The 24,038-nt window shown below is 38.9% G+C and overlaps 1 protein-coding gene across 1 annotated transcript in view; it reads right to left on the bottom strand.

Moving 5' to 3' along the window:
* Positions 1-24,038, bottom strand: part of LOC124287950 (trithorax group protein osa-like) — a 153,800-nt gene that overhangs the window by 102,775 nt on the left and 26,987 nt on the right. The window contains 1 exon segment of the mRNA XM_046724444.1: positions 735-841. Within this exon segment, the coding sequence (XP_046580400.1) occupies positions 735-841 (107 nt within the window).

Genomic DNA, 24,038 nt, shown 5'->3' with positions numbered 1-24,038 from the left:
CAGATCATGTATCAAATCATCAGGTTACATCCGCTACGCATCACAATCAGTGAGCATGACACATTCCACTTAGGGGTAGCTCACCTACCTGTGAGCCTGGAAAAGGGTCTGTGGGTATGCAGACTGTATCACACCATGTTCTGTAGCTCACCTACCTGTATTGGAGGAGTGGATTCTGCAGGCATCCAGACTGTATCACACCATGTTCGGTAGCTCACCTACCTGTATTGTAGGTTTGGAGGAGTGGATTCTGCAGGTATCCAGGCTGTATTACACCATGTTCTGTAGCTCACCTACCTGTATTGGAGGCGTGGATTCTGTGGGCTTGGAAAAGTGGATTCTGAGGGTATCCAAACTGTATCACACCATGATCTGTAGCTCACCTACCTGGATTGTGGGCTTCAAGAAGTGGATTCTGAGGGTATCCAAACTGTATCACACCATGTTCTGTAGCTCACCAACCTATATTGTAGGTTTGGAGGAGTGGATTCTGCAGGTATCCAGGCTGTATAAAACTATGTTCTGTAGCTCACTTACCTGTATTGTAGGTTTGGAGGAGTGGATTCTGCAGGTATCCAGGCTGTAGTACACCATGTTCTGTAGCTCTCCTACTTGTATTCTGATCATGGATTTTGAGGGTATCCAGATGATCAAAGCACACACTGTAGTTCACCTACCTGTATTGTGATCATGGAAAGGTTGACTTATAACAGCATGCACTATAGTTCACGTACCTGTATAGTGAGCTTGGAGAAGTGGAGTCTGGGAGTCAGTAGCTTCAGTATCTGATGTGTGTAAGGCAACTCCCACATAGCACGTATATCCTCATAGGGATCTGTGTCTGCAAATACAAAAACACCAGTCACATAGCTGTCAGATGGAGCATTAGGACGAACTGGCTTCCAACAGAAGCAGTTTACATATAAGGTCTCCAACAGAAGCAGTATGATATACAAGTCTTCCAACAGAAGCAGTATGATATACAAGTCTTCCAACAGAAGCAGTATGAAATACAAGTCTTCCAACAGAAGCAGTATGATATACAAGTTTTCCAACAGAAACCGTATGATATACAAGTTTTCCAACAGAAATGGTATGATATACAAATCTTCCAAAAGAAACCGTATGATATACAAGTTTTCCAACAGAAATCGTATGATATACAAGTTTTCCAACAGAAATAGTATGATATACAACACTTAAAAATAAATCTGGCTGCATAATCATGGGTTTCCCATTGAGTCAGTAGGACACACAAGGTATACCAGGTACACAAGGTATATAGATTAATTAGGAAATCGAGAATGCATGAGGCGTCAGGTATTAAGTGACCATTACTTTAACTTGGTATTCAGCAACTAGAAGATATGATCATGTTTGGACAAGACAAATTAACAGTTTATTTTGTTGAATATGGAGTAGTAACTTAGTTCTGTGACAGAGCTGGTGCCACCACTGTATTGCACCCACAACCCAGCTACTACAACAAACATAAGATATTGTGAACCTTTTCTACAAAGACTACACTGCACTCTAAACACACCTATTCAACAAATATGCACGAGAATCTTTGGGGTTGAGGACAAAATCATAAGCTTCAATTGTGAAATTGAAACCACAAGATAGCATACAGCTTGAGACATTTAGTGTTCAGTATAAGGATGATTTCTAAATTAACGTCACTCACTTGGCAATTGCGTCTTTGAAAAAAGACAGCAAGCTGATATGTTGGTTAGCTGTTTTGCTTCTAAATAACCTGCACAGAACTTTGTAATATCACAGAGCTCCATACAGAACATATGATTCGTATTTGCATAAAATACACAAATTATATCACCATTACCAAAAATAATCTTGCATACAGATGATATACATGAAAATTTCACAAAAACAATAGTACATCAACGCTCTCCATAATTACTCAAAGTATCCTTTTCAACATGGTCATCTGTATTCAATTACTGATCTTTTTGTCATTGACTCAATGCAGCCCTCTCGCATACATACCTGACGCTCTATTAATTATACATGTAATATCACTTTGGGCTTGGGTGACATCTTACACATTAGGGCAGATCACAAACAGATAAAAATTGAAGTCAGTTTTTAGAGCAGAACGGTTTTAAAGTGTCAACTCTTCTAGGTATAAATTCCCAAGTAATAGATTGGCACAAGGCACAATTAGAACACTCTCAAGACAAGTTGTCAACAAATACTCACTGAACAAGTGATCCTGAAATTATGTTTCAGTCACGAACTCTGGTGTCAAGTGTTCATTGTGACTGTACTGTCACTGTAAGTTATTTGGAATGACCATGTTCTGTGCAAGGAATTTTCACTGGTAAGACATGCCCTCTGGGCACTTACAATGTCTCTGGCTGTGGAGAATACCCTCTCACTGCCCACACTTGTAGCAGCGAATTTTCAACATAATTTCTTACGATTTCAGGTGAAATAAACTCTCAGTATTAGAAAGTAAGTGATACTTTATGAATCGAATCGAAATGGATGCATTTGAAATCGAGATTGAATCGTACATCTATCGATTCAATTTTTGATGAACCGAACCGAACCGAATCGTGACACCCCTAATGGGTACACCTACAGAATACTGGATACCTACCAGCCATATTGTTTAGTGTCATGTCATCATAACCCAAACCCTAAACCTCACCCTAACCCTAACCTTAACCCTAAGTAAACTTACGTGTTTTTAAAGATGGCGGAATGTATCGGGTATTCTGTAGTCTTACCGCAATATGAACATGAGGATTGCAGTGATTTTGAAAATTTTATTGTTGTTTTTTTAATGTTTCAGATTATATTTCAAATATCCTCTCAGAAATATTTGTTATAAGATATGATGCTGGAACGTTTCTCTGTTCCTCATGGTCCCCTGAGTCAAACATGCTGTACTAGAAGCCCCTCCTGCCACGGAAACAACCATGGGAATGTAGGTGTCAGAATATTTATTTTCTCCTTAATTATTCATACAGGTTCGTTTTTACAGAAACAGTTGGTGCCTATATTAGGTTCCATCTGGTTGACAATTATCAGGCAAAGACCAACATTTATAGCAAAAATTGTCAAGAAAAACTCAAGAATACAAGTTTTTCAATTATTTTACTTTCTTAAAGATAGCCTGGCATCTAAATCTTTGCAGGGGCCTGATAAGTGAGATTTATCTAGCACTGCTAATCGAAAGCTGCATCCAGTGACAAATTCAGTCCCAAGAGGACGGAGGCCTGATTATCAGTACTCGATTGGTCTGCCACCTTGTCATACTAAAGTGATGGTACCCACAATACATCAATACTAAACTGATCACCACAGTGGTCTCCCTTTACCGCACAGCCACATGGTCGTACACTGAGAGTTTACTTTGAATGGCACAGAACACATCACAATGTTGTTATGAGAAGCTATATTTGCCAGTTATTATCTTTAAGACTTTAAAATTACAAATATTACGTTTAAGATTTGAATATTACAAATAGTCCAGTACAACTTAACTGTACCAAGGGCAAGTAAAATCAAAAGAAGGTAGTCCTTTTTCATTAAAAGCACTCAAAGGCTACAATTCTGGAAGAGTACCCAATGTTTACCTTGCTAAAAGTTGAAACTGAACATAAAACGGACACAAAATGTTAAGATAGAAATCACATCTTATTCAAGCAGGAAGAGATAGAAAATGAGAGGATTAGTGAAAAAAAAATTTCCACTATTCCTCTTGACTAGTCTTTTCACAAATTTCAAAGGGTGTTGTTAAATGCAAGAATGATACATTCTAGCTTGTTACAATACAATAAGGAACTAAGAACTGACTGAGTTTAGTTTTACGCCGCTTTTAGCAATATTCCAGCAATATCATGGCGGGGGGACACCATAAATGGGCTTAACACATTGTGCCCATGTGGGGAATCGAACCAGGGTCTTCAACGTGACGAGTGAACACTTTAACCACTAGGCTACCCCACCGCCCCAGGAACTAAGGAAACTAGTCCTGGTGTGGTTCAACCTCGAATTGCCTTAGCTTTTTGTATAATTTGCGCTAATAAGACTCCGCTCGCACACGCACACACACATTCCACAGTCATGACACAACACTTGCAATTAGTTTCAGTGTGTGTTTTTTCGCTACAAACTAGTTAAGAAAGCCTTATAGAGTCGTTTGGTACGTATATCAAAAAAGAACAAATTTCTAAAGCTGCAAAGTAAGACGTAATGTTTACTGACAGCAACACGAACAACATGAATCAGATGCAGGTGAAACAAATCCTAAGTGCAAGTATCATAGTTACTACTCCTCACCATCAAAGAACGACGCAACACTTAAACTGCTTAATATTTCCCCAACAATGACAGAAGAATGCATAACCTACAATCTCACACAAACCCACATACCTATATAAAATTTCAATATTTGCTTACGTTATCTAACCTTGCCGACCCTACAGAACACACCCACCAGCCCCTCTCCATGACAATGTGTTATAATACAGACCCTCTCCATGACAATGTTATAATACAATCTTACACAAATGTTTCTCAAAGCAGAGTCAAAGCTGACCTTTGACCTATGACTGACTAACATTGCAGGTCAAAGGTTAAGAATGCAGCCATAAACTACTAAGAGAGGAGCCGACTAGTTCTTGATAATGCAGGTAGGGGGAGCCACGGGAATGAGAATAATCTCAACTTGCCGCCCAGGTTCGTATTACTGCCTGAACTCTACAAAGGCACGACCATACCTACAGACAACAATAGCCAAGTCAACACGTTGTTTTTTCCTAAGAATATTACTGACAAGCTATTAGACAAGACTATTATTTCAGGGCTTTTGGATCAACATGGGACGTAAATGTTTTGCTGTTTGAACAGTAGCTGTGTAAAAATCTCCAGATGTTCATAGTCCAAGGATTATTACAAGTCTACCATGTAGGGTAGATAATCTCTTTAGGGGACCCTTCACATGAGGGTGCTTTAAGGATAATAAAAATGGCTTTCATCATTGACCTTTTATGAGGACGAAGAAATCTGGCGGACAGAGATCAAGATCTAATCTGTTGTTGTATCATTAATCACGGAGAGCATGTTTACAGTGTTTTGATAATGTTTGTTTACGTTAAAGGTAATAAGGTCAAATAAAACATACATGAGTGAGTATTGGGTTGACCATGAGTGAGTGAAAGTAAAACCAATCTGGATTGACGAAAGTGAGTGAGTGAATGAGTGAGTGAGAGTGCATGAGTGGTTTAACCAGTCTGGATTGACGAAAGTGAGCAAGCGTTTTCACATGAGTGAGTGAGTGAATGAGTGAGAGTGCGTGAGTGGTTTAACCAGTCTGGACTGACGAAAGTGAGTGAGTGGTTTCACATGAGTGAGTGAGTGAGTGAGTGCGTGAGTGGTTTAACCAGTCTGGATTGACGAAAGTGAGCAGGCGGTTTCACATGAGTGAGTGAATGAGTGAGTGAATGAGTGGATTAACCAGTCTGGATTGACGAAAGTGAGCAAGCAGTTTCACATGAGTGAGTGAGTGGTTTAACCAGTCTGGACTGACGAAAGTGAATGAGTGGTTTCACATGAGTGAGTGAATGAGTGCGTGAGTGGTTTAACCAGACTGGACTGACGAAAGTGAGGGAGTGGTTTCACATGAGTGAGTGAATGAGTGAGTGAGAGTGAATGAATGAGTGAGTGCGTGAATGGTTTAACCAGTCTGGACTGACAAAAAGTGAGTGAGTGAGTGGGTGGTTTCACATGAGTGAGCGAGGGGTGTAACCAGACTGAATTGACGAAAGTGAGCAAGTGGTTTAACGTGACTCTAAATATTATTCCAATGTAAGCACTGAAGGTTAACCGCTTCTGTGAAATCTACATGCACTGGACATGACCGGACAAATAAGACTGGACAAATCTGGGATTCGAACCCAGGAACTTGACTCTGACATTTTGAAGGGACACAACTCTGTACAGAGAAGTTTGGCACTTGTGAGGCCAACCACAATGAGGATTTAGGGGAGAGTAAGATGTATTTAACATCACCCAACCTGGACCAGCATGGATAAAGAGTGAGTGAGTGAGTGAGTGAGTGAGTGAGTGAGTGAGTGAGTGAGTGAGTGAGTGAGTGAGTGAGTGAGTGAGTGAGTGGGTGGGTGGGTGGGTGGGTGAGTGAGTGAGTGAGTGAGTGAGTGAGTGAGTGAATTTGTTGTATTTAACATCATCCCATCTGGACCAGGCCATCAACTGCCATAATTAAGACAATAACAGATCAACTCTCAGCCCCTAACAATGCCCGAACAACACTCAAATGCAAATACTAATACTGTCAATGTCAAAAATCATCCAAAAGAAGCTTAGGATGAGGGGGCCTTTGAAACACCAGATCCTCCCAAGTAACCGCCAAACTAAATACAAAACACTCAATTTCTTTCCTGTTGCAGACATTTTACATTTAAAACAGGTCCAAAATCAGGAACAGGGTGGTCTGCCCCTGAACAGCCTCCTCCTACAATGAACTTCCAAAATGACTTGTTTTCTTTCCTTATCCAGTCATTTTCATCAAATCTGGTCCAAAAGTGAAGAACTAACAAGCCTACCCCAACAACATTATGTCCAGAAGCTGCCCAACTACTGGCCACCATGGTCCCATCTCACATGTACTGGGTGCACCCATGTTTGTGTGCTCCCCCATGACTAACACCGATGTTATTTAACACCTGGGAGATTGCCTGTCCCATAATGCCGTGCCTCCTTAACTCTGCCTGCTTGAATTACTGACCATGCCTGGGGCTATTCTTGACCTCAATGGTCAGGGGGTGGTTCAGAGGCAGATTAGGGCCTGTGTTTATGCACATGAATACACTTGCGGGTCAAGCTCCTTTAGGTGATGACACTGTTTGACTTGGGGAAAGTTTGTGAATGGTTGTGATTGGAGGACACTTCATGAATAATTAGAACTTGGAACTTGGATACCTGTGAAAGGTGGCTCATCTTGAAGAAGGAAATTCAGTTAATTACAGACAAAACATCTTGGATAATTATGGAAGCAAACCTAGGATATTTGTCAGTAGTCAAGTAAGGTCCCTCAACATTATTTGAACTTGGATAATTATGAAATCCTTGGAATTGGGAATATTGAAACAACTAGTTATCAAACATGATTTGGGAGAAATGTGGTAAAAACAGTATCAGATAAATCACTTGACAGCATTATGTGTTAACACTATGAATGATGACTACTAAAAGAATGAACACTATTTAGCAGCTTATAGTAAAATTCCAGCAATATCATGGTCTTGGGGCACCATAAATTTGTTTCATACATTAAAGGTCACATGCAACCAAAAAATCAAACATAATTAAAACACAATTATCACTTATTCATGACATATAATATACATTGCTGGTTACGAAAAAATATATAAACAAAATTATAAGCGGACAATCGCAAATCGAAAGTGCAAAATTGTGTACTTCGGTTTACTTCCCAAGAAACGAAGCAGCCGGGATACCGAACCCAGTCAGAGCAGGTGGGTGTGCACTCAAGTGTAACGGCTGGTTCATTTGCAGATGCGGCATTCACGGCTAATTGTGTGTATATATATAGAGAGATGTTGGGTTTTGTAAATACATGCTCATTTTTTGTGTATAACATTTTGCAATCAACAGACATCATAACATGTCATGTGTTCAAGTATCACCCCTGCCTGTCTGTGTAATTACATAATGTGACAGAGACCGAACTCGGGCCATAAATCAATGCATTTTATTTATGGTGTATAGCCTGATTGGTGTTAAGTTCAAATTGCATGTGGTCAGTGATAGCAGCTGTGTATTGAATATTGTCATTAGCAGACAGGCAGGCAGACACACAGGTGTCAATAAAACAAGACATTGAGTTTTGTCTGTGACAACGACATATCTATATCACAGTTAGAAATTCTGTCAACGCTTAAATAATGACATTGCTTTTAAGTATCGAACTGAGAAAGTGTCTCGTAAGAAGAACGTGTGGTGAAATAGACAATTGAAATTATATAAACAGTTAATTTACTGTCATAACATATAAAAGCTCAAGGCCTGTGAGATATCAACAAAACATTAGAAAAATAGCTCACACCAAAACCTTCACCGAGTATTCACCCGACAACCCGCTTCCAAGCTGTGCGAACCTATTTACTTGCGCACGTGCTATGAGCGCAGCCCAGCTGTTGAAACCCGTATTCCCCAGAAAAGTCTGGGGAAAATTAGTGAAACGTTTGAACTCCGATTTCGCGCGTTTTTTTTCATCGCGTTATTTTTCAACTTTATAAGTTGAATTTGCATTTTTGACGATTTGTTTCGGTATGTCCATACCGAAAGGTATCAGAATCTGCAAAGTTGTGTTTTACGTTGCATGTGACCTTTAAATAATCCCACTTGGGTACAAACTCAGACCTTCGATGGGACAAGCTAACACTATAACTACTGCACTACCCACCCCATTACATATGAGTGAGTGAGTGAGTTCAGTTTTACCTGGTTTTTAGCAATATTCCAGCAATATCATGGCGGGGGACACCAGAAATGGGTTTCATGCATTGTACCCAAGTGGGGAATCGAACTTCGGTTTCTCATGACGAGCGAACACTTAACCACTAGGCTACCCCACCGTGGATACTGTGAATAATGAAACCAAAGTTTAATACACCTAATACCCGAGCTAATTCTATTTTGACAGTGGCAGTCAGATCTATTAATCAGAGCTGATAATAATCAGTATATAACACTCCACACTACTGAAAACACCGGAAAATCAATGCTGGTAGATATTTAGCAGCATGAATATAGCATCATCAACTTCACAAATAAATACCACAAATTCACCAAGTATTGCTACTTCAAACATGGCGATGGATGCCTTATATTTAGCTTACTCCACATTTCACAATTCTGAAACCACAGCACAGCAGGTGCTATCACAAACACGTTTCGCATGGCTGATCGGGGTTAACAAATCTCAAACCTACAAAGCTGCAGTATGTATTAATCGATGACAACATGTTGGGTTTGAGGTGATATACCAAGTACATACAATTGACATTTCCAGTGGCAACGGATGGTTTAATGAGCTCACAATAAGTTGAGAATGACTTGGCATCAGGAATACCTAACATATTGACATGATAGACTAATCAATAGCTTAACCGACTATACTTTGCACATTTTGATTCCTACATCCGGATTGGCCAAATCTGGGTCAGAGAAATACATGAGTGAGAGAGTGAGTTAATATTTAACGTTACATCGGCAATATCTCAGCCATATCGTGACGAAAACAATTTATACAATATATAGTGAAAATACTTTGAAGGTTAAAACCTGTCAACGATGGACAGTAAAAATACTAGAGAATCACAGCTATGAATATAAAACTAGCGAGCAAAGCTAAAACATTCCAATTAAAGAGGACGTTACAGTATAAAACACGGGCTATAGTGCCAACAACTGAAGGTAGATCACCATACTAGGAACCATGGGGACTTACACTACTTGTGCAACCTGCATGCACCCCAACTGGATTTACATCATACCTTCAGCCACTGGCTATTGTAGGAAAATTTAGCCGGCAGTTAAAAGAACAAAGATACTATGTTTAAAATATGATGAATTTACATGTTAGTTTGAAAGTTTTGGGACTTACATACCCTCTGAGAAATACATGAATCATTAATAGAAAGGCATAATAATAATTACCAACATTCCACATGGTAAAATCAAGGTTGGAGTGAGTGAGTTGGGTTCAGTGCTGCTTTGAACGTATTCCACCAAGAATATAACAGAAATATAAACAGTAATGGTGACATTACCCTGCTAATACATTATATACGTTGTAGTGGGGATATATAAGGTTGGAGTGAGTGAGTTGGGTTCAGTGCTTCCACCAAGAATATTTAACATGTTCATCCATCTACAGACTTAATGCAACCAATGTTGCTTAACTTTGCCTGGTTTGAAAACACAAGGCCACAACTCAACAACCTTTTTCCTCAATGACCTGTCACCAAGACCACTGTGATATCTTAAATAGGAAACAGCAAACAGCGAAGAAAGGTTTGACTTAGAGACTTTCCTTAATTACCTCAGAGCAAATTTGAAGTGTAGATACTTAAGTTGGTAATAAAACTTCAAACTGTAAATTAAGAAAGAAGTTGAATCTGAAGTCAACTCCGACATTGCAGTCTTCTGAATTCACGATACTAATAAAATTTGTGTTTTTCCACTGGTCGCTTTCAACACTCGCTGTCACTGGGCCATACAATGCCCATTTCTGACATTGATACACGATATCCCGTCAAATGTCAATGCCCAATAGTCATGGTAGTTACTCCAATAACAGTCCATTCGAAATGCACGGATCTCCAATAAAACTTGCTAAAAGCCTGTTCCAACAAACTGGGCAATCCCCTGCTTATATCTGTCCTTTACGAGCTGCAACACCACCGATTAACAATATCTCAGACAATTAACATAACAAACTCCTGTCCTAATGATCGGTTATTAATTAGTCAGCTGAACTGATCACAGCCACCTCTTGGCCGACAAATCTCTTCTGTAATTGCCATAATGGCTACATTTATGAGATTACTTACCATAATGTTTGATCCTCACAGTTACCAGGACTTTATAGACTTTATTCCACCCCTGGGTGATAACAGCCTCATGATGTCATCTCCATGCTAAAGGATAACGTCAACTCAGGCCTATAAATGCAGGCCTTTCATGATCATTGGGGATTTTGTTTGTTTGAAAACTGCACTGAACAATATTCAAGCTGCATGAAGGCATTCTGTAAAATATCAATTCTGGACTAGACAATCCAGTGATTGATAACAAGAGCGTCAATGAAAGTTTTAGGATACAATAACATGTATCCGTCCGTCACCCTAAGCACCTAATCCCATTAGTCACCTCATAGTCAAACACAGGTGGCTAAAGGCCAATTTAAATTAAGATGTTCACAGGACGACTGTCTTTGTGGAGACATTGTTTAACACATAAGTCTTTGGTTGTCTGTGGCCAGTATTCCATCTCTTCCACTGCTAATTGTAACTTATCAACTATGGACCAACCAAACAAGTGGTTGACACTGTCATCACCAATCCAGATTATGTTGGTGAGTGAGAACGGTTTTGCGCCGCTTTTAGCAACACTCCTGCAATATCACACCGGGGACAATTTTTCTGGTGAAACCCCAGCCTGGAAAACATGGATATTCCAAACATAAAAGTCACATGGACAGGATGTTTTCTTGCTGGTAAAGGCCATATTTGTGAATATTCCATCTATATAATAGGAGCCTACGACTAATAACTAGTTATATATTTTAATGACAGACTTTTCTTACTATTCTATTTTCATCATTTATCATTCTAATCTATTTGTCTCCATCCACAAAATTGGGCACCCAGAAAAGTAGCATCAACACAAATGATAAAAAGATGATTTACATAAATATTTTTTTAAAACCTGGACCAGACAATTCAGTGATCAATATGAGCAATGCCCCACACCATAATGGAACCGGCACTGAGTCTGGTCATCAAAGCCAGTAAATCACCCCCCCATGACTACGACAGGTTATGGGGCACATATTCTTACCCAGGATCCCCAAGGGTCATATTGATTGGTGAGAGAAATGTCCCTTTCTTCGCTATTCCCTAGTCGGCCCCATTACACCCATCCAATATTAAATATCAATTAACAAAACAACCACCCTATTATTTCATCAGAGGCTTCCTCACCTTATTAGATGGCATAACCATTTGATGTTCCGTGAGAGGACATGGGATTTTGTTATGAACACTGATCACAAAAGGATTTTAAAAAAATGTTTGTACTAAGGTTTTCCACGGCAGAGGGCACCTGAAATGGGCTTCACACATCACACCCATGTTGGGAATCAAACCCGGGTCTTCAGCGTGACAAGCAGACTCTTTAACCTCGAGGCTACCCTACCACCCCTGAAAAAAGTGTTGTAGGTATGAAATATACCTCTGGCTCCATCAGAGAAACAATTATAGTTTTGAAGTACCAATTGTAAAATACCCCACCCTCCACTATCGAACGGTCACTTGTATCAGAGGCCCAGATAAGCTGCGTATCCGGATAAAATATGCATAGAAAATTTCCAATAACACATTGAAAAATAATTGTTGCATACCAATTACGCATTTAAAATGTTAGATACGCAAAAAGTTTAAAACAAATGCATATGGAATATATTATAAAAATCGCTTGCGTAATGAAAAAGACATCAATTGCTATCAAGTTGTACTGTTAGTATAGGACAATTGTTGTACTGTCAGTATTGGATAAGTGATTTTTTATGAAATCATTTCCATTATATTTAAGTTGGTTTTGATTAGGTATGATATAAGGCAGAACATACCTGCTTAGTAAACTTACTCAATGACATAATACTTAGGTGAGTAAAATGACTGAAATAGCCACATATTTGAAAGCAGTTGGTAACAGAAAATGAAATACCCACTCAACATTCATAATACCCACTCCACATTCATAATACCCACTCCAAAAAAAAATACAGTGGGTACAGTACCCACATGAGCTAAATCTTATCTGGAGCTCTGTGTATCAATCTAAATATTACAGCACCGAATAAAGACTGGCAATCTGCCGTTCCTCCAGCACAACATTACAGGTGAACAGCAACAGATACTTCTTGCCAGAGCTGCGTAATATTCGAGCAGGAACAAACTTACAACAAACGTCATAATATGTGTAAACACACCAATGTCAGGAAACGGAGAAGAAGACAATCTGTGAGTCATCCTCCCAACCTGGCTCAGCTAACATCTTCTCCTTCAGTCAGAACTATTAATAGAAGACGCTTCTATCATTCTATGTGGGTGAACTTGGCTCATTGTAAACACTTGCTTGAAACAAGGACAAACAGAAAATGGTACCAGGATGCCGCGCTGTTAAAAACACTTTTCTTGTCAAGTTTTCAGTACCTTTGAGAGGCATATGTTTTATCAATTAAGTTGGAAACTCGTTAGAATTCACCACTCGTTTCTTTGGAAACTTCAATTTTAGTAACTGCAGCTGGGACGGAATGACTTAGTCCTTCATGGTCACTTTACATAATTCTACCCGACTTGCCTGAACCATCTGTATGGTTCAGATTTTATTTGTGCCATTACACAAGGTGAAAACTCAATTTGAAATTATAGGGAATTGCTAGCAACAAAACTCTGCATCCCATAGACATACAAATTGACAGTGTAGATCGATGCTCATGATGTTGATCACAGGATTGTCTGGTTCGATTATTTACAGACTGCCGCCATATAACTGGAATATTGCGGAGTTCAGCTTAAAACTACACGCAGTCACTAATTTAGAGGATCAAAATAAATTAGGGGACATATACTGGTCGTAACAAGTGGATTGGGAGGTCAGGCTTGCAGACTTGGTTGATTGTGTATGTCATCGTAACTTGGTTGATTGGAATCTAGCTCACAATATCAATCACTGGATTATCTGATTTCAGACTTCATTATTTACCATATGCTGTCATGTATTCCCTAGTCTGGTGTTGAATAACAAAAGAGAAAGGAGGAAGGTGACATTGACTCCCAATGCTCTGATTAGTTACAGGAAAATATCACCAAGAATTTTTGAATATATTTTTTTCAAAACTGGAAATAATAAAGCACTTTTCCTATTGAAATGGAAATGGAATCAGGAAATTTTTCAAGAATGTCCATTTATATTTTTTAGACAATCACTACTAGATATATTCCAGGAACTTTTTGAAATTCTTTTACACCTTTCACCCAACGAAAACATCAACAGAATCTTACAGAAAATCCATCTTTCCACTCATTCAACCTAACACTACAGTCCAGTGGAGGTCATGTTCAACAGCCGACTCACCTACCAAGGGCAGCATGGGGGATTTGACCTCTTGTTGGTGTTTGCAATACCTACTGTATACTTACTAGATAAATATTGATAGTGATACCTGTTATCTTATCCCAGCTAGCCCCACTGGTGTTTATGTGAGATTAACTGGATACCAGGACAGCGGCCAACTGACCAGATAGATGGTGTCGTGTATCCTTCATCACAGCGGCAGAATGTTACTGACGGGTAACAACTTAAGCAGTAAACTGGGAGGTTTCAAAAGATTTTCAAAAGGAAACTTTATTATACTTAATAAACTGGGCCAACTGACCAGATAGATTGTGTCATATATCAATCATCACATTGGCCAAATCTTGCTGTCGGATAACAACTTCAGCAGTAAACAGGCTGGTTTCAAAAGATTTTCAAAATCAACATTTAATAAAAAAATTTAGTCTGCTACATTGTATTTAATGTATTTTCAGTCTGCTCCAAAAGGCATTCACCAAGTATTTTTATAGCAAAATTTCCAATATCCCTTATCAAGATAAGACATAATGATTTCCTGTCAGTTGTTTTCATTAATTACTACACCCATTGCTTGATTGATGCCTCACCCAGCATTTAATAAAGACAGCCGTTGGTAGAAGGTTGTATCTGGACCAGACAAACCAGTGATTCACATTCTGCCAATGACCCATGTTTGTAGCACACAATGTCATCAACCAAAGGCAGAAATATTTCACTCATTGTATTGACAAGACTTTAGATCTAAACAAAGTTCAGCTGGAGATCACAGGAAATCATGCACTAAAACAGAACATATACTTCAGACCAGGAACTAACAAAACCTTGACAGCTGTCGTATTTAAGTAATACTTAAAAAATCAGTTTCACAATAATTTTGATACGAACGTAATATTTTGAAAAGTAGGTGAAAATGTAGAGAAAGCTTAGCTATGGAACGTCAGAAATGGGTTTGAACTCAACTGGGAAAATAGACCTTTAGTATTTAGAGTGATTAAGAAATGCCGACACCACTGGCCTAACCACAGAATCTTGCATGATGAAACCAGCTGATCATAAATACTTGGGTCACCAATAGAATACAGTATAAAAACATCAGAGAAACAGTCATGGCGCATGAGTCCATCACTTGTACCCTGGTAGTATGAAGCAGTATGGGGTGTTCTGTTCATTATGGCCGGTTGGCACCATTAAACCTTATAGAAAATCTGACCCACACATTTAAGGCTTCCGACTGAGTTTAGTTTTACGTGCTTTTAGCAATATTCCACAACATCTGCTTGCAGGGCTTACTTGTGCCCATGTCAATATCACCGGGTCTTCGGGAAAACCAGAAATGGGATTCAAACATTGTACCCAAGTATCACCGCTGGGAAACCAGAAATGGGATTCAAACATTGTACCCAAGTGGGAAATCGATGCTTTGCCCACTAAATTATCCTGCTATCCCTAATTGCATCAAACATATTTTAGAGAAATATATCTATCAACTGTAAGTACTGAGTCATCTTCCTGATGGTCAAAAGTTGATGGTCATCTTATTCAAAACGTCTTATAACCTGGAATTTTCTCCGGTCAAAACAAACTTCAGCAATTAACTCAAATGAAATATGAATGGGACTTGGTACGTCACTGTCGTTTACTTCACATTTGCAAATATTCAAACAGACAAGAGAACAGTAAGTGAGTTAGTAAAATGGGTTTTACGCTGCTTATAGCAATATTCCAGCAATATCACATCGGGGGGACACCAGAAATGGGCTTCACACATTGTGCCCATGTGGGAAATCGAACCCAGGCCTTTGTTGTGACAAGCAAATGCTTTAACCACTACCCCACCACCCGTTAACCGAGGACAGAGGTAACTATACTAGTCTCTAAAAAATATACTATTGGGGAGTAAGGGAATTTAGCTTTCAGGGGCGTAGCTACCATTATAGAAAAAAGCCCGGGCTTACACAAGATTGTTGCTGAAAAGGAGGGACAAGCCCTCAATACAATGCTTGTTACGCGCCTGGTTTTATGCCGCTGTTAGCAACATTCCAGCTATATCTTGGTGGGGGGACACCAGAAATGGGCTTCACACATTGCATCCATTGGGGGAATCCAACACTGTACTATAGGGAATCAAACCTGAGTACACACCATGATGGACAAATGCTTGAACCACTAGGCTTCCTTCCCAACCCCCTACTGCTGAAAAGTAATATCAATTGGAAGCAATTCAGCATGGTGTAATGAGAATATTCTAGGAGTTGGCTTCCACTGACACAAACATGGACTACATTTCACAGGGTATCCAATTTATGGCATTAATATAAAATGTCAAGAAGTTGTCACGAGGTCATTCCTGATTACAGGCAATGACAGAGTTTTATTTCTGAGGTGACATTTACCTACAGGGTAGATACACAGGTAGTTATGTGGACACACAGATACCTGGACAGAGAAGCCGATACCTGGACACAATAGGACCTAAGTGTAGGTAGACAGGTAGATAGGCAGATATGTGGGCAGGAAGATTAGTAGACAAGTAGACAGGCACATACATAGTAGAGGTGTGACGATACAGAAATTTCACGATACGATACATATCGCGATATCATGGAACGATACGATTCGATATGATGCATATCACGATATGCTATCTTTAGTTATTTTCTTTAAAAAAAGTGTATTTTGATAACAAGAAACTGTAAATGTTGACATAAGTGTCAATTTCTGGTGAAAATTCACAATTTTAAGGTCAACGATACATATCACGATACGGAAAAAAGTATTGAGGGCCAAGAGTGAGTGAATGTATAAAGAACTCTGGTTATAACCACAATCGGTGTCCCTTGAAGTCATCAGAACCACTGTTTACTGTATTAGCTAAGTAATAATATTTATCATTTTATACTGCACTGCCTCCACTAGTGGTGGTCCGATTAATTGAAATAATCGAAGATTGGTCGCACTGACCAAACTACCAAGCAATCGATCACATTTTCTCATAATCGAACACAAACGATTTTGGACCTACTTGAAGGTGAATCATGTCTTAAAAGTTGTCAGGGCCTTAAAGCAGGTTTAATTCTTAGAAAAAAAACGTCACTTCATTAACTGAAAAGTCATAACTGATTATTTCTCAGGGAGGTTTATATGTTAACGTAATATTAGTCATCACTTTAAAGTAGCAAGTTGCATCATTTTACTTTGGATGTGAAAGTTGCAAATGCAATTTGCGTAATATCTAAGTAAGACAAAAATCAACAGAGAACCATCTTATACTTATCTGCAATAACAACCTGAACAGGAAAATCTTAAAAATGACGCTAACCAATTTTTTTCGATGATTGCTCGTTGGTAATAAAGCAATCATCAATTGTGAGATTTCAACCGATTCCCAACACAAGCCTCCACACATAATTTACTCTTCAAATTGAATGTCAAGACAGCTCTCATGATACTAAACCAAAACACGGCCTGTCATTAAGACTCCAAAACTTTCCTGGGTTAAGTCAGAAAACCCTTGAAACATAACCTCTCTTTGAAATGTACACGTCATAAACCCCTGTCGTCAGCATGACATTTGAAGCTAAACAAAGAACAAAACACACACAATGGTGGATCAAAAACAGAGATAATTTGTTGGAAATAAAACAAATTTTGACCATTTGATCACACGGAACCCTTTCAAAGAGTGAACTTTGCCAAGCTGTGAACATTATGAAGCGATTATGGGCAGGTTACAGAATTGGTGTGGCTCCTAGCGTCAGAATCACAAAGTGAAACATTCTTTGGCACTAGTTTTGCCCAGACTGAGTGGCTGGCCGGCCAATAAGCTAGGAACAGGGTAGCCAGGCATCTATACTCACACCGAGAGAAGGCCCTAGATTCGTGGCAAGCAACCAAAGACACTGTTTCTCTTGGTGCACAGCTTTGTTACATCAACATCTCACAATTGGCTCCAAATGCAGACAATGAGATAAATAGAGATACAAAATTGAGGTGGCTTATACGAATCATTGTATACCATGTCCAATCAGTGTATATCACAAAATTTGTGCCAAAACTGAAATGATATTTTTGAACTTGCCTAATTTATCTAACTGTGTTTGTGTTTTTTGTTTAACACTGCACTCAGTAATATTCCAGCTACGACTTCAACCTGTAAACAATCGAGTCTGGATAACACAATCCTGTGACTGATATGGGGAGCAACAACCCACACTGTTGGGTACAATAAGGCCAAGGAAAAAATATGTTGTGGTTCCAAGTACACCTCTTTAAAATTTAGGGTAGGTAGGTAGGATTTTTTTGGTACAAACATTTTTTTTAGGGGTATATAAAGTACAAAACTAGTAACACATTTATCAATGTATAATTGTTTATGCAATCAAGGTTTAGGCCATCATGTCGACTTTCTTTATCAGAATGACCAATGTCCATTGGTGCCAGAAAAAAACAATGGTATCTGAAAGCTTATTTCATTCATACTGCTGACAAAAAATAGGGTTGGCACCAGAATTCTAGAGTCGGTCGGGTAATCGGAACCACAATTTTTTTAGGCCTAATACACAATCAACCTAGTCCTGAAGCCTGAGCAATTCTAAAGAAAAGTGGTTAAATCATCAGCTCATCATGCCGAAGACCCAGGTTCGATTCCCCAAATGGGCAGCACAATGTTTGAAGTCCATTTCAAAGCAGCATAACACCCAAGTCACTCACTCACTCACTCACCTGACAAGGGAAACTATTTTTGGGGTTCAATGTTGTGCTTAAGATTATTCATTTATATAGTGTGCATGTGTCTGTATACGACTCGCCCATGGAGACAATAAGCAGCAGTTTAACAAGGACACCTCACTCACACACAGTACAGGGGACGAGCCGGCTTGTCCTTGTCTTATCCCTTAATGCTGATCACGAAGCAGATCAACAATAGTATCATCTCGGACTGGTTTTTTGGTATGACTTGGTCCGTGGACTGAACCACCAACCTTAATCTTTCAGGCAAACACTCTAACCACTTGAGTGAGTGAGTGAGTGAGAAGTTTTACGCCACTCTTAGCAATATTCCAGCAATATCACAGCAGGGGACCCCAGAAATGGGCTTCACACATTGTACCCATGTGGGGAATCGAACCCAGGTCTTCGGTGTGACAAGCAAACACCTTAACCACTCGGCTACCCCCTCTAACCACTAAGACCAGAGGTAACAAGGGAATCAACACCATCGACCTTCCCCCTCTGAGCAGACACTCTCTCCACTACACCAGGAAGACGACCTATGAAATCCTCTAAGTCAAAGAGTAATTTTCACATCTACTTGTCCATATGTATCACTTCTATGATTAGAATACACTACAAACACCCCTCATATATATACATCATGACCTTTGAATTAATATCACTTATATTACACAAATTCTAAAGTTCATCCTTGCCATTATATGCCAGTGATGGATTTGTGGGAAAAAAACAAAATAATTACAAAACCAAATGTCACAACCCAGTGATCCCAACACTGTTGTTCCTTTTTCCTGTAAATATGAAATATTAGCAAATAATTCAAGATAAAGCAGTCTGCATTACGAGAAACATCACTCGGCAATATTCCAACATGGTAACAGGTAATGTGTAATGTCTCAGGTCCAGGATTGATACTGCAGACAATCCAGTGATTGATACAACCAAGCAAGCACCGATCCATTTAGTCGCTAAAACTGCTAGTGTACTCCGTATGTCACATGACAACAGTCATTTCCTACTGAAGTCTGGCCAAGCCCTAAATAAAGCAAGTCATTTAGGTCAATCCCTGGTCTCCCTGGGGCTCCTTTTCACAAAAACACTGGGCTTGTTTGTTACTATCAAAACTAATAACTGCCTTAGTGTACTCGCATCGTACAGTGGTACATGTAAAATCACTTGCCCTGATAATTTCTCCACTATACCGGCTGATTTTCTTGTTCATTTTTTAAATAAACAACATAATTAACATTTGAAAGTCAACTGGAGACCGGTACAGCTTGATATCCAAATTTGCTTGCCCGACAGAAAAAACACTGGACTGGGACGTCGGGCAATGGGTTATTTCCACCCCTGCAAACAGCATAGGAACTGTGCCATAGTGAGCAAATGGATGTTAGATCACATCAATCCCATCCCAACGGTCTGATCAGAACCCAGGGATGACAGGCTGAATAAGTGTTCAACAGGGTGTATAATATTTAAGCTAAATCACAGCAGCCTATAAACATCAAATCTGGACTAGGCAAACAGCAAGAGCAACATACCATGCCTTTAGGACCAGTGACCCTTCATCAACTAAGTGACACACTGGCTAACTAACACATTTGCAAAATCTAACCCCAAAACTTATTCAACGTAATTACATTTCAAGCAAATCACGATTCTGTACTTAAAATACTTTAGTGTTTTCAAAAATATGAAACAAAATATTTTTCTACAAACCAAATCCAAATGAAAACCAGAACAATCCTTAATTTCAGCCCAAAGCTGAGGCAATCTTTTTCATGCAGTTGACACCTATCCCATAATGCCCCAGGCACCCACTCTGCAATGGTGTTAGGAGTTGTCCCACCACACCCATGCCATGTAACCCGAATCTCCTGTTACACGTATCACTTGCTGTAAAAACATATTTATCACAAATCGTTCATCAAAATTCTCTCAACCATTTGACCTTTCAATCAAAGTCCTGAAGCCTTTCCGTTTTTTTGCAGATATTAATGAAACAAATGATATGAAAAATGTAACTTCAAGATTATCCAAATTTGAAGAGAAATGCATTTGGCACATCTTATGAAGCCTTCGGCTACTAAAAGAATTTATGTAATAGAATTCAGTGGAATCAAATTGACTCCAACAGGAATGTCAAACTGAAAGATGATTACATGTGATTTTAAATATTAATCCGCAGATACCCTACTTCACACAATAAAAAACACAACATTTAAATCGACACAAAATTTGAAGAATCACCTGCAAATAAAACAATTTAATTGATTTTAAAATCAAACATTCAAAATCCTAAATTAACAATTATGACCAAACTGAAATAAAAAAGTCTCAATGGAATATAATAATTTGGTCGAAATAAAATACATCTAAATCAAAATTAACTGATATTGGTCATCTTCATTTTAACATAGTTCAAACATGTACTTCAATGATGTGCCATTCTATCAACGCACTGACATCTCTACACACAGACAAACATGCACACACACACACTTAAACACACACAGACCCCATAAATACACACAGTCATTCCCACCCCCACCCCACACACATACATGAAGACCCCTTCAAAACATATTACCATACTGAACCAAAGACTCATTTCATGACATTTGGTTCAGTTTCCAGATCAGAAACTCAATTTATGCTATTTAAATATTCATCCATATTCTCAAGATAAGAAGGGTAGTTATTTGACATTTATATATCAACATTCTTCCCCACAACCAATACTATGCATAACTAGGTATTTAGATGAAGATGCGAAGGATCCAGAGAAACAAACGTTCCAGCCATTCTTCCGAAAAGCCATTTCAATATGTATTCCACACCTACACAGTTTTTGCCAATTACCTCAGAAAAATATTAAGTCCCACAGGAAAAGATTCAAGAGCAACGTGTGACACAATTGCCACAGATGCTGACGTTTAGTGAAACATTCATAGGCCACCGCATTTCAGTCACAGAGTACAAAATGTTGTTGTTAGTTGATAACAGAAGGAGATCTCCCCACACCTCCAGCCACCAATTGGCTGGAGTGGGTCACTCTCAGCTGCTAACACCATGAGTAGCACCTTACACCAGGCCTTACCCCAGTCCTACCTCACCAGCTCACAAACAACAAAACACAGTTACCCCTTGTTTTTCCATGTCTGCAATCCCCCGAGTCTCCGCAATGAGTGTATCCAGGGTCAGTTACCTCACTTCAAGGCAGAAATATATTCACACTCCTCGCAACATTCCTTCGGGATAAAAATGGCAACCCTATAGACCGAGAAAGAGTGATACAGCCCGGCAATTGAGAGACTCTCTCACAAAGGGCCAATACTTGAAGACTTATTGTGTAAACAATCTTCCACCTCACAATTAGGTCTAGCTTGCCTCAGCTGAGAGGCTGGCTGGCCACGGTTCCGCTTGGTCGGTCTGACCTCCGACCTCTGACCCTTCACCAGACACTGGGCTAGACAGTGGTGTAAGTCACTGACAGAAGGCAACAGTAACTCTCCTGCAACTCCGTTGCAGTAACAATGTTTACAGACACAGGAAGCATCTCTGGACCCATTCACATGAAAATATTGGTGACAGCTGAGACATTGGAGGCTTGTATTTCTCAATGATTCTCTTTATTTCATTTCTGGTGGCCACTTTCATTCCAGACTCATAATTTATCATCTCTCATTGGCAATTATTTAACTTACTCTAGTATTTGAAACATCCCTATCTGCTTGTCAAATATTAATGGTAGTGAATTATGAATTGATGACTTTGTTTCTGATATTGTTGGTAAAAATACAAAATCACTTAATCATTAGTTAAAGCTTCACAACTTGTTGGTGTATAACAATCCAGTACCCATACAATACAATCCCGTATCACCCAGTAAACTCAGTTCCCATCCAGTACAACCAACCACACAACCAGTAAAATCCAAAATCCATACATTTTCTGAGTAATCATCCATTAAATTCCAAAACACATTCAAAACCCTACTGAATATTCATCCATTAAACTTACAAACCTATTCATTTTCCAACTGATTATCCATTCAGTATAATCCAAATCCATCATGTTAAATCCAAAACACATCCAATGTGCTACTCAATATCCATCGTGTTAAATCCAAAACACATCCAATGTCCTACTCAATATCCATCGTGTTAAATCCAAAACCATCCAATGTCCTACTCAATGTCCATCGTGTTAAATCCAAAACATCCAATGTCCAACTCAATATCCATCGTGTTAAATCCAAAACCATCCAATGTCCTACTCAATATCCATTATGTTAAATCCAAAACCATCCAATGTCCTACTCAATATCCATCGTGTTAAATCCAAAACCCATCCAATGTCCTAACTCAATATCCATCATGTTAAATCCAAAACCCATCCAATGTCCTACTCAATATCCATCGTGTTAAATCCAAAACCCATCCAATGTCCTACTGAATATCCATCCAGTAAAATGTATTCCACTTCCAGTTTCACACAGAAAACCCATCCAGTACCATACACATACAAGTCAGTCCCACCTCATAATGACAATCCTGAGAGATTAATTGATTGCACCATATAACAATATATTTCATATGGACCTCTGTGTATCAAAATACATGCCTGATAATAAAAAATCAGGTTATATTTAAGCAGTATGTTTTATTGCCCCAAAGAGTTTAGGTCCTTAATCTTATGGAAAAGACTTACAATTATTTTCCGTTTAAAATCAAAGACAGTCTACCCAGCTGCCACATTTATGCCTTGAACACACTTGGGGCTTCTCACAGTAACAAACATCCAGAAAACATTTCAACTACTTTCATTACGCTATTTAAGAGAAAATGTCAATTAAATATAAAAAAAAATTATACATGGCAAAACATCTGGAGCCTTGTATCATGAGTGACTTTTGTTTTACACCGCTTTTAGCAATATTCCAGCAATATCACGGCAGGGGACAGCAGAAATGGGCTTCACACATTGTACCCAAGTGGGGAATCGAACCTGGGTCTTTAGCATGACGAGCGAACGCTTTAACCACTGGGCTACCCCACCGCACCCCTTGTATCATAAATAAATAGTAACACTGCTTCATACCACATACTCTGAGATTATCACCAAGTGTTGCTATCTAAACTTACAAAATTAATTAAGGCCAGACCAATTTTATTTCTTCTTGTACGGATTTTTGTCCTCAGAAAACCTAAAGGCAGGAGGGGAAAAAATAAAAGTAAAAATAAATAAATACTAAAAGTATATTACTTTGGGCAATTTATGAAGTGTATATGGGGCAAAAGACAATCTTAAAAACTTTTCTTGTAAATTTACATGTTTGACCAATAAAACATTAGAAT

The sequence above is a fragment of the Haliotis rubra genome, unplaced genomic scaffold (assembly GCF_003918875.1).
Source record: "Haliotis rubra isolate DU_JTF1 unplaced genomic scaffold, ASM391887v1 Scf409, whole genome shotgun sequence".
In the NCBI taxonomy this organism is placed as follows: Eukaryota; Metazoa; Mollusca; class Gastropoda; order Lepetellida; family Haliotidae; genus Haliotis; species Haliotis rubra.
Note: the sequence above shows the minus strand (reverse complement) of the source record. Positions and strands in the feature narration are given on the sequence as shown.